The sequence below is a fragment of the Gobio gobio genome, assembly GCF_949357685.1.
Source record: "Gobio gobio genome assembly, chromosome: 20".
In the NCBI taxonomy this organism is placed as follows: domain Eukaryota; kingdom Metazoa; phylum Chordata; class Actinopteri; order Cypriniformes; family Gobionidae; genus Gobio; species Gobio gobio.
The window spans coordinates 3,826,035-3,843,534 of NC_137113.1; the positions used below are offsets into that span (position 1 = coordinate 3,826,035).

At 37.8% G+C, this 17,500-nt stretch overlaps 1 protein-coding gene across 1 annotated transcript in view; it reads right to left on the reverse strand.

The window, feature by feature from the left end:
• The window catches only part of vclb (vinculin b), a 66,908-nt gene that overhangs the window by 22,764 nt on the left and 26,644 nt on the right, over positions 1 to 17,500 (reverse strand). The window contains exons 7-11 of the mRNA XM_079801369.1: positions 5,382 to 5,472; positions 5,169 to 5,316; positions 2,392 to 2,545; positions 2,129 to 2,304; positions 410 to 600 (exon numbers count right to left, since the gene is read on the reverse strand). Coding sequence (XP_079657495.1) covers positions 410 to 600; positions 2,129 to 2,304; positions 2,392 to 2,545; positions 5,169 to 5,316; positions 5,382 to 5,472 — 760 coding nt within the window. The remainder of the gene's footprint in view (positions 1 to 409; positions 601 to 2,128; positions 2,305 to 2,391; positions 2,546 to 5,168; positions 5,317 to 5,381; positions 5,473 to 17,500) is intronic.

Below are 17,500 nucleotides of genomic sequence, written 5' to 3' on the forward strand. Positions count from 1 at the left end.
TGTCTGTTAGTCATCACCTCAGCTCCGCCCACGTCCCGCCTCTTTGCCCATTTTCTGTTATCCGGGAGTGATGAGCTGACAAGATGGCGACGACCAGCTCGACCCGACTAAAACTGCTCTTCAGATCCTATGGGTGACGTCACGGACACTACATATTTTTTTACAGCCTATGATTGAAACTGGCGGTTATGGTAAGGGGCGGGACTTTGCACAATACACTGCTCCAGCTGACCAATCAGAGCACAGTGTGCTTGTCAGAAGGCGGGGCTTCATAGAGACAGGAACTAAACAGAGCGTTACTGGGAAGAGAGGAGCTGCAAAACTGGAGAATATGAGGAGATAATCAACAATACTTTGACAAAGGGCATAATGGGTGCAGGGTAATTTTGAAGCCCTATGAGAGACGCACCGACTCCGCTGTCGTCCAGCGTGGGGTTGTCGATCCACCTCTGAGCCTGCTCGATCTTGCCCTCCAGGTGGACGGCTGCTTTGGCCGGCCGAGTGTTGGCCACGGCTTTGCTGGTTTTGGACTGTAGATTCTGCAGCGCTGTGGCGATCTGCTTGGCCAGCGCTCGAGCCTCAGGGGTGTCGCCCTTACCTCTGAACACACAGCAGGGAGAACAGAAGGAGCGTTTACAGCTGAAGGGGCTTCATTCTGGAGCAGCTCAAGCACAATGCCCTTCCACTAAAGCCTCGCTCAAGCAGTCTACCTAGTCTCTGGGTGTGTGGAAAAATATTAAAAATAATGTAGACCCTACATGTGTTATATAATTTTTCTATTCTGTAAAAAATAAATAAATAAATAAACAAATAAATATTATATATGTATTATATATATTATATACATATATAAAATATATTTAAAAATCATATATGATTTAAATTAGGGCTGTCAAAAGATTAATCACGATTAATCGCATCCAAACTAAAAGTTTGTGATTACATAATATATGTGTGTGTGTACACTGTTAATTATTATTAATATATAAATACACACACATTCATGTATATATTTAAGAAATATTTGCATGTATATACTGTATATACATTTATATAATCTATAATATATATAAATATAAATGTTTTATATATAAAAATAATATTTTTTCTTAAATATATACATGCTTGTGTATGTTTTTATATATAAATAATAATTAACAGAGTACACACACACATATATTATGTAAACACAAACTTTTATTTTGGATGCGATTAATCGCAATTAATCTTTTGACAGTCCTAATTTAAATATATTTGAACAGAATAGAAAACTCTCACATTATATATGAATAAATATTTATTTTATTTTATTAAATGGTTAAAAAACATCAACAAAAAAATGTATTACTGTAGTAATAATAGTATTGTACTGTAAACTAATAAAAAAGCAGAATTTAATCATAATAATAATAATAATAAGTTAATGTAGTTCTTAATATTTAAAAAAATATTATATAACATTTAAACTTTTTTGATAAGCACATTTAAAATGTAAATACCAATAATATTATTTTTGTTGAGAAAAATAAATGTATACACTTCAATATTAATTTTGACAAAAAATATTTAAACACATACAATGTAAAAAAAAAAAAATATTATTTTGATAAAAATATTTAAACTAATACTTATAAAAATGTAAATGTAAATACTTATTTAATAATTATTAACAATAATTAAATTATTTACTTAATAATTATTAACAATAATTAAATTATTTAATTAATAATTATTAACAATAATTAAATTATTTATTTAATAATTATTAACAATAATTAAATTATTTATTTAATAATTATTAACAATAATTAAATTATTTATTTAATCATTATTAACAATAATTTTAAATGTATTATACTTAAATAAATATATTTTAATAAATAAATTTAACAAATAAAATAAATATTAAGTACATTATATTCAAGCAGCTCATCTGACTCTAATATACACACACAATGTGAACAGCCGTTGCTTAGCAACCGTCAGACAGTCAACAGTCAAACAATGGGAAAGCAGGATTCCTCATGTGGGCAGCAATGGAACATCACGATAATATTCCAAAGATTCCAGCCAAGAATCCCCACAAAGCCTTCAAGTCAAAGTCAAGATGTTGAGAGAGGTTACATACGCTCTCTTGAGCTCGGAGAGTTTTGCGGTGAGAGCTGCGATCTCGCCCATGTTCCTCAGGATGTCCTCTCGCTCTTTGGGATCATCACAGAGATCCGCGATCTTCCTGGATTCTCCCAGAAGACCCCTGATGTTCTCCTCTCCCTCCGGACCTCCGTGAGGGTCGGCCAGCCAGCTCTGTGGTCCACAAAACACAAAGGGCACTGCTTAGACAGGAGTGTGATTCAGCCAATCAGGACGTCCGCCCTGAAGCAACACACTCACCTGAGCGGCGTCGATTCTCTTGGCGATGGCTTGTTTCGAGCCGGTCATGGCCTCCAATTTACGCGCCGCGTTTTCCACTTTCCCCGTCAGGACATCCAGACCCTGAGACACCTGCTGGGCTTTCTGCATGGCCACTGGACTCGCTCCCTGACCCCTGCGCAGGACACACAGATTAAACACGACTAACAAAACTTCACACGCCCCATATGATCAAGTTCATGCCAACAAATTTCAAGAAAACAGATGAGGATGGTACTGCAGTCATCCCTTCTACAGCACTAATGGGACATATAATATTTAAATATTTGTATTACTATTATATAATATGTTTTATAAAAATATTTTAGACAAACAAAATATGTTAACGTAAATATTTTTTATTATTAAACTTTTTAATTTTGTTAATAAATATTTTATTTATATTTATAAATATTATTTTGATTAAAATATACTTTGATAAACAAAATAAAACTGAAATGTACATGTTTATAATATTTTTGATAATATTTGGCAAATATTTTTTATATTTTTGATTTTTAAAAAAAGTCATTCTGATATAATTAAAATATAATTTAATATATTAAATATTTGTAATATTATTTTGGTTAAAATACACTTTGATAAACAAAATATGTATGTTTCATAATATTTATTTAATCAATGTAATAGTATAATAATAACAACAAATATTTAAATATTTTTAATTTAAAATATTTAGACTTACATACCTTTAATACTATCTCTGATAAATGAAATATTTTAACATAAAAATTTATTATTATTAAACTTTTAAATTAATTTTGTTAATAAATATTTAAATATAAATATTTATGAACATTTTAATATTATTTTGATCAACATATACTTTGATGAACAAAATAAAACTGAAATGTAAATGTTTATAAATGTGTGATAATATTTAAACAAATATTTTCAATACTTTTGATAAAAATAATTTTTAATATAATTAAAATATAATTTAATATATTAATTATTTGTAATATTTTTATTAGAATACACTTTGATAAACAAAAAAGTTTAATGCAAATATGTTTCATTATATTTTTGATAATATTTAAACAAATATTTTCAATATTATTTTTGATAAAAAACTAAAAAGTTTTTAAAAATTTTAATGAAAAAAATATTTCATTGTAAATGATTTAATGAATGAAATGATGACGGAACTTTCATTTTTGGGCAAACTAACCCTTTAAAAGTGCAGTAAGTGATTTCTGAAAAACGTTGTTGAAAGTGGATCGGACCGAGCACAACAACAAACTTGTAGCCAATCAGCAGTAGGGGGCGTTTCCACTCAAGATGGGGGAGGAGAGAGTGAGCCAATCAGCAGTGGAGGCGTGTCTACTCATGATAGGGGAGGAGAGTGAGCCAATTAGCAGTGGGGGCGTGTCTACTCATGATAGGGGAGGAGAGTGAGCCAATCAGCAGTGGGGGCGTGTCTACTCATGATAGGGGAGGAGAGTGAGCCAATCAGCAGTGGGGGCGTGTCTACTCATGATAGGGGGGAGGAGAGAGAGTGAGCCAATCAGCAGCAGGGGTGCGTTTCCACTCATGATGGGGGAGGAGAGAGTAAGCCAATCAACAGTAGGGGGCGTTTCCACTCATGATGGGGGAGGAGAGAGTGAGCCAATCAACAGTAGGGGGCGTTTCCACTCATGATGGGGGAGGAGAGAGTGAGCCAATCAACAGTAGGGGGCGTTTCCACTCATGATGGGGGAGGAGAGAGTGAGCCAATCAACAGTAGGGGGCGTTTCCACTTATGATGGGGGAGGAGAGAGTGAGCCAATCAACAGTAGGGGGCGTGTCTACTCATGATGGGGGCGTGTCTACTCATGATGGGGGAGTAGAGAGAGTGAGCCAATCAGCAGCAGGGGTGCGTTTCCACTCATGATGGGGGAGGAGAGAGTGAGCCAATCAACAGTAGGGGGCGTTTCCACTCATGATGGGGGAGGAGAGATTGAGCCAATCAACAGTAGGGGGCGTGTCTACTCATGATGGGGGAGGAGAGAGTGAGCCAATCAACAGTAGGGGGCGTTTCCACTCATGATGGGGGAGGAGAGAGCGAGCCAATCAACAGTAGGGGGCGTGTCTACTCATGATGGGGGAGGAGAGAGTGAGCCAATCAACAGTAGGGGGCGTGTCTACTCATGATGGGGGAGTAGAGAGAGTGAGCCAATCAACAGTAGGGGGCGTGTCTACTCATGATGGGGCATGAGAGAGTGAGCCAATCAACAGTAGGGGTGCGTTTCCACTCATGATGGGGCATGAGAGAGTGAGCCAATCAACAGTAGGGGGCGTGTCTACTCATGATGGGGGAGGAGAGAGTGAGCCAATCAACAGTAGGGGGCGTTTCCACTCATGATGGGGGAGGAGAGAGTGAGCCAATCAACAGTAGGGGGCGTGTCTACTCATGATGGTGGAGGAGAGAGTGAGCCAATCAACAGTAGGGGGCGTGTCTACTCATGATGGTGGAGGAGAGAGTGAGCCAATCAACAGTAGGGGGCGTGTCTACTCAGGATAGGGGAGGAGAGAGAGTGAGCCAATCAACAGCAGGGGGCGTGTCTACTCAGGATAGGGGAGGAGAGAGAGTGAGCAAGTGGGAGTGAGCATTTCAGGGGCGGAGCAATGAAGGAATGGGCGTGTCTGTTTGGGTTCAACAAGGATTCTCAGAAATCACACACTGCACCTTTAACACAGAGGCTGTTTATGCAGCGGGCCCTGGGGTTCAGACTCATCCTGCCAATGGGTCGACATACCTGGCCCGCAGCTCGGACACCTGCTCGGTGAGCTGTCCAAGCGTTTTGGCCGTTCCCATAATGTCCCGTCTCTCTTTCCCAGCGCAGAGTTCGCCAACTTTACCCGCCTCGTCCAGGATCTGCCGAATGGCCTGCTCGCCCGGGTCACCTGCAACCGCACAACATCAGCACACATCCATCTTTCAACATCTGTTTATCTGATCAGAATCACACCTGGCTGGCCGTGCGGGTCTCGGAGCCAGTTCTTGGCCTGGCCCATTTTGGAGTCGATCAGAGCCAGCGCTCTCTTCATGGCCTCTGTGTCCTGCAAACAACACAAAATAAAACACACAATCCTGCATCAAACACATCAAATCTCACATCGGGACGTCCTGTGAGCCTGCTGGACTCTCACTGATGATGTCATGTCTCTGTATCGTGTGTGTGTGTGTGTGTGTGTGTGTGTGTGTGTGTGTGTGTGGAGGAGTTCGGCTGCTTGTTTTGAATATGTGGAAGTCAATCCAATATCTGTTTTTTGAGCATGTGAGTCACTCAGATCACAAATAATTACATTTTTGTCATAAAGATGTGCTTTACTGATCCTTAGCATGAAGACGATGGAGGATTGCCAAGAGCCAGTGCCAAGAGCCTTATATTTTTATTTATTATACATATGAAGTCATAAATTTCCTCAAATACTAATATATATATATATACACACACACACACACACTGTATCAACCAGTAATTACATAAATAAAAATATTATATGCTAAATTATAATAGTAAATTACTTTAATACAATTCAAATTAAAAATAAATTAAAAAGAGAGTGAGTGTGAGAGAGAGAGAGAGAGAGAGAGAGACAGACAGAGAGACAGAGAGAGAGAGAGAGAGAGAGAGAGAGAGAGAGAGAGAGAGAGAGAGAGAGAGAGAGAGAGAGAGAGAGAGAGAGTGTGTGTGTAGTATATGCCCTTTTTTGGTTAAGAGTCATCAGCTGCTGTTTCCTAAAGCTGACTCAGTCTCACACACACACACACAAACACTTGCACACGCACAGTTTATCATCACACACAGACACACACACACGCGCGCGCACACACAATACCCCTAAACCTACCCATCACACACACACACACACACACACACACACACACACACACACACACAGTGTGTCATCCCACACACACACACCATACCCCTAAACCTGCCCATCACACACACACACACACACACACACACACACAGTATGTCATCACACTCACTGTCACACACACACACACAAGTTTGTTTTTGTGAAATGTGAGGACATTCCATAGGCGTCATTTTTATACCATACAAACCGTATTTTCTATCCCTTTACACTGCCCCTGCCCCTAAACCTACCCATCTCACACAAACACACACACACACACACTCACACTACCACTAAACCTACCCATCTCTCACACACACACACACACACACACACACACACACACACACACACACACACACACACACACACACACACACACACACACACACACACACACACACACACACACACACACACACACACACACACACACACACACACACACACACACACACACACACACACACACACACACACACACACACACACACACACACACACACACACACACACACACACACACACACACACACACACACACACACACACACACACACAACCCCTAAACCTACCCATCTGACAGACACACACACACAATACCCCTAAACCTACCAATCTCACACACACACACACACACACTACCCCTAAACCTACCCATCACACACACACACACACACACACACACACACACACACACGCGCGCACTCACACTACCCCTAAACCTTTCAAAAAAGGAAATGTCAGGAAGTGTCCTCATTAACCATGTTTACGTTGTAATACCCATGTCATATTTCACGTGTGTCCTCATAAACCACAAGCACACGCACATACACACACACACACACACACACACACACACACACACACACTCACACTCAGTGTTGCCACAGTTACTTTGAAAAAGTAACTTAGTTACTTTTAAAATCAAGTAATCTGTAAAGTAACTAAGTTAGATTACAAGTTACTTTAGTTACATTCATCAGTTGCCGACAACACCTCTGCAGCCTCAACATAAAAATGACAACCGTTTTTGCCAACACTTTATTGGAAGTGATTTTTTAACAGTAACGTCAACAATGTATCTCCTGAAATTGTATCTCCAAAAAAATATTTTGACTAATTTTATAAAATCTAAACATGTTAATGAAAAGGTACAAATTACTTTGTGTTCTTATTAAATACATTTATGAAAAACAATTTATATTTAATTTTTTAATTTATATTTATATATGAATGTAAATAATTATATGGGCCTACACAAATAATATACAATTACAGGATTTATAGTTTATTGTAAACCTTATGTGCAGCTCTGTAAAGGGACAACAATAATATGATCGACACATGAGAACAATATATTTTTTAATAATATTTAAGTGCACAAAACTATGAAAATATATGAAACGCTTCAAAACAGAGCGGCAACAAAGCGCTTATGTGCATCCCGGGTGCAGAATGATGCACTTAAAGGGGTGGTAAACCACGATTTGACTATTCTAACTTTAGCTAACGTGTAATGTTGCTGCTTGAGCATAAACAACATCTGCAAAGTTACAACGTTCAAAGTTTAAAGCAAAGGGAGATATTTGCTTTTAAAGAAATCAGTTTCTAAGAACTACAGCAAACGGCCGCTAGGGACTACTACACATTCCTCCAGGGTTGGTGACATCACCAGGCTCAATATTTACATAAACCCCTCCTCCGAGAATATTAAATAGGGGGGGTGAGGCCATTTTGTATCGCGGCGCTGTTGTGGTATAGTTAGGCTGGAGTGGTGTTGCTGCAATGCCGACGAAACGCTGTTATTTTCATCCGGATTGCAGGTCTGGGGTACTTGCTTTGTTCAGCCTTCCTTGTGGGACGGGGGTGCGTTGCAGAGCGTTTAACATACAGCATGTTATGCACATGTGTGTATGAGACAGAGGGAAACAGGCGCGCTCGGCTCCCGCTGCACATCTCACGGAGGAAAACTTCCACAATGTTCGCGAGTTCAATGCAGGATATGCACAACGGCTTGTCCTGAAAGCTGGATTTACAAACAGAAGCTGTTCACGGGCCACAACCTGTAAGTCTGATTTATTTTTCATCTATGTGTTTTCCTGTAATAGGTTGTAGCAAGGAAGTAAACAGATGACAACACTGTTCTGCAAACCAGTCTGTTAAATGCTCATTCATACTTAACGTTATCCGACGAACACATATCGTTACAAACACTAACGTTAAAATCTCAACAGCGAACCTGACATTAGTGTAAATGATTCTTTGATTAGAGCTTTTATGTATTGTTTATCTACAGGCATGCTAAACATGGTTCTGTGTGTGATTTGGCTAACTTACTAGTTAAAGCCAGTGTTTAGTGTTCGTTTTGGGTTAATAGTTCTTGCGACAGATATTTGGCTATAATCGTTCTAAAAATACAAAAGTGCCATTCAGTAGCGATCATTATAGATCCGCAGTCTTTACTCTTGAGGACTGAGCAGGTTCTGCTCGATCATCTTCACTAAAATGTTCTGGGTCTGATTCGGGCTCAGATTGGTATGGTTTTATTGACGCCATTGTTTCTAATACTGACCAAAGCACAGCCTCCAGGTAAAGGGGCGTGACGTTTCCGACAAACGTGCACTGCGGTTAGCGAATCACAACACACTGGGCCAGCTAACCAATCAGAGCCCACTGCGTATTTTTGAGGGACTGGCTTCATACAACCCGGAAACCATCAGACCGTTTTACAAGGAGGGACAGAGCAGTGTAGAATAAAGGTCAAATATATGAAAAATAATGCTTTTTTTTTTTTAAACGAAGCATGAACACATGTTACAGTGCACCCCACAAACACAATCAAGCCTTCAAAAGAATGTGTTTTACCACCCCTTTAAAGCAACATGGAATCAGTGTGTGCAGTGCAGCACAGCGAGTGCACATTGAAAAGTTCACGGCATAAAGAGAAGATGAGCGTTGAGCCCACAAATCCTAGTCTACTATGTAGCCTATATCGGTCCAAACATTCACTGATTATTTGTTTCTTCACAGTTTTAAATTCCGGTTATTGTGCGTGTGATGCTAATTAATAGTCCTTGTGTTGTCACCTGGGTAGCGCACAACATCTTTCAGAAACCGCTAGATAAACTCCAGGAAGATACATCATTTTATCAACATATCAAGTATTATAACGGGAATATATCATATGGAGTGAGCTTTACCGTGCAGCTGACTGGAACCGAACGCGACGCGCAGTTTTGCTGAACGGAGAATGATTGAGCTACAGCAGAGGAAACACATTCAGCTATGGAATGGCTTTAGATGACTTTGTAGGCTACTAGCAAATCATAATATACTAATAATGATTGCTGAAGGATAACGTGACAATATATATTTCTGATGATTATTTAATTATCACAACATGCCTAATCTGAGCAAGTGTCTGCCTGTCTTGAGTTTTGTCGACAGACGGAGCGGCCGCCTCGTAATTCTCTATGCAGGAAAACCCTGCTGAGACTCAACAAGAAAGCAAAAATAAAAATATATATTTTTACTAAGGAAAATGACAAAAATAGTAACGCACAGTGACTTGGATAAGTTACTTTAATCTGATTACTGGTTTGGAAATAGTAATGCTTTAGATTACTCGTTACTGGAAAAAAGTAGTCAGATTAGAGTAACGCGTTACTGGCATCACTGCTCACACTCACACTCACACTCACACTCACACTCACACTCACACTCACACTCACACTCACACTCACACTCACACTCACACTCACACTCACACTCACACTCACACTCACACTCACACTCACACTCACACTCACACTCACAATATTTAATTAAACACATGATTGAGTGTGATTTATTCAGTGCTATTGAGGCTGAAGGTGCAACACTTTGTTCTGTCCAGATCAAAAGCATCACATGACGTCCTCAGAGACAAACACTTTTGCATGTCAGACTAAAACCCACAAACCTCACAGTTCCTGCCAAACGCGCGCGCGCACACGCGCACGCACACACACACACACACACACTTGTTTTTGTGAAATGTGAGGACATTCCATAGGCGTAATGTTTTTTATACCGTACAAACCGTATTTTCTATCCCCTTACACTGCCCCTAAACCTACCCCATCACACACACACACACACACACACACACACACACACACACACACACACACACACACACACACACACACACACACACACACACACACACACACACACACACACACACACACACACACACACACACACACACACACACACACACACACACACACACACACACACACACACACACACACACACACACACACACACACACACACACACACACACACACACACACACACACACACACACACACACACACACACACACACACACACACACTGCCCCTGCCCCTAAACCTACCCCATCACACACACACACACACACACACACACACACACACACACACACACACACTGCCCCTGCCCCTAAACCTACCCCATCACACACACACACACACACACACACACTGCCCCTGCCCCTAAACCTACCCCATCACAGGAGACTGTGCAGTTCACTTTCTGTGAAAAAAACCTTGTTCTGTGATTTATAAGCATTTTGAAAAGTGAGGACATGGGGAACGTCCTCATATTTCACCCTCTTTTTGTCATACCAGTGTCATACCCATGTCATTATACACATTTGTGTCCTGATATTTCACAAAAACATGCCCCCACACACACTCACACACACACATGAACAGCTCAGCACATGCGGTCAGTGATCAGACCAGCTGCTTCTCAAACCTGGCCTGTTTATGCTCTATTTATAGGGTCTTCTTCTTTTAGTTTTAAACATATTTATAGATCATACCCGCCTTAAAAAACATCTGAAACCGGTCTCAGGTGGTTTTCCGCTCTCAGATTTCGGGCAGTGGGAGATCAGATAAACAGCTTCGATCAGATAAGAGGTAAAGAGCAGAGACAGGAAATGATGTGGAGAAGATGGTGTGAGGTCAGGAAATGACCAAAGCTGCTCAGCTCATGTAACTGGTGTTATTTAGCACTTCATTCTCACATAACTAGAGCTTGAAATGAGTATTATTATCATCACAGTGTTGAGAGAGGATTATTATAACACAGACAGACAGAACACAGGATCTCAGAGCAGGTCAAGATTAAACACACACACACACACACACAGGACAGATCAGTAAACATGAAACAGAGCCATCGGTGAGTCCAGCGCGGCCCAAACCTCTGCTTCCTTCTCCAGTGTGAGAGGCTCTAAACTATATTTTGGGTTAAAACTTTTATTAAACGTCCAAAAAGTTACAGGTTACAGTTGCACAAACGTTCACTCGCGAGTCACGACGGGGTTTACGCACACACTCGTCAAGACGGTCATTTAGTACATACATTTGTGTGTATCTGACCATTTCAGCGCAATTTGTACTCGCAAGCTTTTTGTGAGATGGCCTGTGTGTGTGTGTGTGTGTGTGTGTGTGTGTGTGTGTGTCTCCAGTGTTGCCAACTTAGCAATTTTGTTGCTAGATTTAGCAACTTTTCAGACTTCCTTAGCAACTTTTTTTTCTAAAAGCACCTAGCAACAAATTTAGCAATTTTTTTAATTTATTTGGCAACTTTTAGCAACTTCTGGAAAGTGACTTCAATCCAAACAACACACGTAGAAGCTAGCTCAATAGGCCAAGCGGTTCATTCATAATTCCTTAAGATCGCTTTGGAAAGTGGAAATCGCTGTAAAAACCAGAAAATCATTTAGGTAGCATATTTACGGAGCCCTGCATATGACATGCAGGAAAAAACTAGTAGGCTAAATCGTGCACACGATTTATAAATCGAGGGAACAAATGAGTAAATCGTGTGGACTGTTAAGCAAATCAAGGGAACAAATTTGTAAAATTTTGCGCACAATTTACTTTTTTTTTTCTTGCACGTCATGTGTGGGGCTCGATCCGTACATATTAACTAACACATTGCTTTAATCTATTTTACAAACAAATCTAAATTAGCATTTCAAATAATATCTATGCATTACATAATGCCGTAGTTTTGCCTTGCGATTACGCATTGACGTCATAGCGCAATGACGTCACAACGTAATTTAGCAACTTTTAGCAACAACTCGATCTGCCTTTAGCAACTTCCCCTGAAAATTTGTTGGCAACAGTGTGTGTGTCTCCAGACCGTGCGCGCGAGTGCTGAGCGGTTTGAACACTGGCAAGACTTAAAAATAAATGCAAATGATAAACTTTAGTGACGATGCGACACTGCCTCGATTGTGCAAAGTGGCAAATCCTGTGTCAACTGAGCAGCTGATTTTAGTGCAGATGTGCTGATGTGAAGCCATTTGAGCATTTTGAGAGAGATAGAGAGAGAGCGCGCACGCGGTGATTCTGTTTGTGAACTTACGTCCCACAGAAAGTTTTCAAATGACTGTGTAAGTTATTTAATATAGAAATATGAATTGTACCTCACCTTCAGCATTATAATTATTTTACCCGCGCCGGAAAGAGAATGAGACGGTGTCGCTGCGTATCATGCCCTCGCTCTCACGGCAGGCGCGGGGTTACGTGTCGTCAGCTGAGATCGGTTCATGAGATCGGCCTTTTTGGAGACCGCCGATCAATCATCCCAAAGCAATTATCGACCGATCGAGATCGGTTGCCGATCAATCGGAGCACCAATAGTGTTTATGTATACATAAATTATTATTTAGTATAATAATTAAATTAATTATATAGTATATTAAATTGATTATATATTATATTAAATTCATTATATATTATATATATATATATATATATATATATAAATAAATTATATTTTAATATTATAATAATATTTTTAAAGAAAAAAAATGCATTAATTAATGCAAAAGATGCTCTAAATTGATATTTTTATAATGTTACAAAAGATTTCTATTTCAAATAAATGCTGTTTTTCAACTTTTAAACAGTATGAATATGAACCATTTTCAGCATTAATAATAATCATAAATGTGTCTTGAGCAGCAAATCCTCATATGAGAATGATTAGTGAAGGGTCATGTGACACTGAAGACTGGAGTAATGATGATAAATTCAGCTTTGATCACAGGAATAAATTACACTTTACTGTATATTCACATAGAGAACAGGTGATATAAATTATAATAATTTTTCATTATTTTTCCTTTTTTTTGTATCAAATAGACACAGCTTTGGTGAGCATGATAGACTTATACAAATCCTACAGAGCCTAAATGTTTGAACGGTAGTGTACATGTCATTTCTCAATAATTCTATATTTGTGCATCCTAAGAAAAAAAATGTAATGTTTAATTTCATGTTATTTTTAATTTATTGATTTAACTATTTTGGTTACATTCGCTTATATTAGCTATATAAAGGATGAGTTCACTTCAAAATGAACATTTCCTGATAGTTTCCTCGCCCTGATCTCATCCAAGATGTTCATGTCTTTCTTTCTCCAGTGGAAATGAAGTTTTTTGAGGAAAACATTCCAGGATTTTTCTGCACATAATGGACTTCAATGGGAACCAACGGTTGAAGATCCAAATCAATGCAGTTTCAGAGGAAGAGCTTCAGAGGCTCTGACCGATCACAGAGGAATAGAGTCTGATCTAGACTAACCATCTGACAAAATTATATACTTTTTAACCTAAATGGCTCATCTTGCGCTGCTCTGCGACACCACGGATTGCGTAATCCCGTCTGAAAGGTCACGTGATGTATGCAGAAGTGCCGCCCCATGTTTAAAAAGCACTCGTGTGAAGACTAATACATACATCCTTCAGCAAAACAAGGTTAAACAGCGATGTCGGACGATTTTGAAGCTGGAGATGGAGTGTTTTTTGTAAAGGGCATTTGTATTAGTCTTCACACGTTCGCTACGCACTTCCGCCTACGTCATGTGACCTTTCTGACGCAATCTGTGGTGTCGCAGAGCAGCGCAAGATGAGCAATTTAGGTTAAAAAGTATTTAAATGTTTTTTTTTTTATAAAATGTCTGATGGTTAGTCTAGATCAGACTCTATTCCTCTGGGATCGGTCAGAGCCTCTGAATTGATTTCATTGATTTGGATCTTCAACCGTTGGTTCCCATTGAAGTCCATTATGTGAAAAATCCTGGAATGTTTTCCTCAAAAAACTTCATTTCCACTGGAGAAAGAAAGACATGAACATCTTGGATGAGATGAGGGTGAGGAAACTGTCAGGAAATGATCATTTTGAAGTGAGCTAATCCTTTAAACTATTATTAAATTAACATAATAAAGACAACAACAAAAAACTGATATTCTCAATCATGTCATTTAAAAAGACTTAACACTGGAAAAGGAAGCGTTTCTTGTTTTCTGTGATGGCGATTATGAAAAGAAAAGCAAGACAAACGTGTGAGATCATCTAAACAAACTGCGTCAACAACTCCGTTCAGTTAAACATCACACACACACACACACAGTCGTCACTCTGAATCTGATCACCACATGTAAGCGAGCCACACCAGAGAGAGAGAGAGAGAGAGAGAGAGAGAGAGAGAGAGAGAGAGAGAGAGAGAGAGAGAGAGAGAGACAGAGAGAGAGAGAGAGACAGCACAGATCTTACCTTCTACAGGGGGAAGAAAAGAAACCAAGGGAGGAGAAACAAAACACAACGTTTAACCAGAACGAGTGAAAAGAGCCACTGAGAGAACAGATGAAAGATAAAACACACCGAAAATCCACAACCACAAGCCGAGCTCTCGCAAAACCCACATCTGAGAGCATCAGCCATCCCAGAAACACTCACTTCCCCAAAACACAGAACAAATCTCACAAAACATCCATATTTCATCCACAAAATTAGATTTTGAAGCCTATATTAGGACTGTTCATATTTTTATGACATTATTTACATGACAATTTAACATATTTCCCCTACATAGAGTAATGCAAACCACTTTCACTTTAATCTAAAATTATGCATTATTATATACATTATAAAGTTTACAATAAGTAATAATTTGTTAACGTTAGTTGAATAAGTCAATGAATAAGCATTTATTAATCTTAATTTAATTTACTAATACAGTTTTTAACATTAATCAAAAAAACAAAACAAATGAATAATTGTATTTTTATTAAGTAACATTTACAAAGATTAATAAACACTGTAAAAATATATTGTTCATTGTTAGCTAATGCATGAACTAATGTTAATAAATCAGAGCTTATAGTAAACTATTACAAAGATGATAATATATTATAATTACAAAAAACTCAAAATATCCAGATACATTATGGTAATAATATTACGTATAATATCTTATTAAAATATTACAGATTTATTATGTTTTTTATTTTTATAATTTCAGTTTTAGTCATTTTATGTTTTAAATTTAATCATTTTTAGTCATTTTGTTACTTCAGTTTAATCTTATTTTTATTCCTTATAATATTCGTAGCAGTGACATTATTTCCATGACAATTTAACATATTTCTCCATATTGTGTAATGCAAATCATACTTAATGTAAAATGATGATATATTATAATTAAATAACTGATACGCTTTACACAAGTTTATATTTGTTCACATTAACATGAACTATCAATGAATAATAGCATTTATTAATCCTAATTTAATTTACAAATACATTTTTACATAACATTTCATAATTTGATATTTACTAATACATTTTTTAAATCAAAACTTGCCCGTTAACGTTAGTTAAAGCACTGTGAACTAACATGAACAATGAATAATTGTATTTTTATTAAGTAACATTAACAAAGATGAATAAATGAGAGCTTATTGTAAGTTGTTACCATGATAATACAATTACAAAAAAACTCAAAATATCCAGATACAATATGGTAATAATATTACTTATAATATCTTATTATAATATTAGTTTTATTTTTTTATAATTTCTTAAACTTAATTTAATTCAAGTTTTAGTACTTTTATGTTTTGATTATTTAGTTTGAATTAAATTTTTTATTTCAGTTTTAGTCATTTTATTACTTTAGTTTAATCTTATTATATTGTAGTTTTTTTTATTTAATTTAACAGTTTAAATTAAATTAGATTAATAGTTTTCCTTATAATATTTATAATTCATTTTAATTCACAAAAATGTTTTATAAACTCATTTTATTCCTGTTAGTTTTCCTGTAAAATTTAAATCCTAAATGTTATGCAAGTTTTTCATGTAATATTTGATTTATTTTCTGTTAAAGGAACACAGCACTTAAAAAAAAAAAAAAATAGGCTCATTTTCCGTCTCCTCTAGAGTTAAACCGTTCAGTTTTACCGTTTTCGGATCCATTCAGCCGATCTCCGGGTCTGGCGGTAGCACTTTTAGCATAGCTTAGCATAGATCATTGAGTCTGATTAGACCGTTAGCATCTCGCACAAAAAATGAGTTTTGATATTTTTCCTGTTTAAAACTTGACTCTTCTGTAGTTACGTTGTGTACCAAGACCGACGGAAAATGAAAAGTTGTGATTTTGTGATTCGAAAACGGTCAAACTCAACTGTTTAACTCTAGAGGAGACGGAAAATTAGCCTATTTTCACAAAAAGTGTCGTGTTCCTTTAATGATAGAAGTGGTCGCACGCTATCCTGAGCATTGCCAACATCAACACAAGTGCATATTGTTTTACTGTAGTCAAATAAAACTCTTTGTACTTCACAGTTCTTCCATTATGCTTATGAATTTTTTTCCGTAGGGAAAATATGCTTAACTGTCATAACAATAATTGTCAAAAAAAGCATAAAATCATGATTTTAAAACTTAAATTTTGGATTTTTGAGGATGGTGGTTTTGGTGAGATTGATTCATACACATCTAATATGCTGATATATGATCATGCATGCAATAACGCGTCTGCAGATCTGAGAAAGGGACCAGATTTCTACATTTCCACAATCCAGACACTGTTAAACGGCCTCCTTTATCTTCTCAAACATGCGCGCAAGAACACACTCACTTCAGTCCAAACGTGATGTGGATCATCTGCTATTGTATTTGCACATGCCCATTCCAGACATAACCTTCAGCAAAACCAGCTCAACACACACTAAGGCATGTACGTAATGCAACACACACACACACACACATCGGTATTTGCACACACTCCACCCTTTCATTTAAAATCCTTCTGCGAGATGTCAAATCTTTCATGTTTAGAACAACACATGTGCATGCGTGTGAGCGGACGGTAAA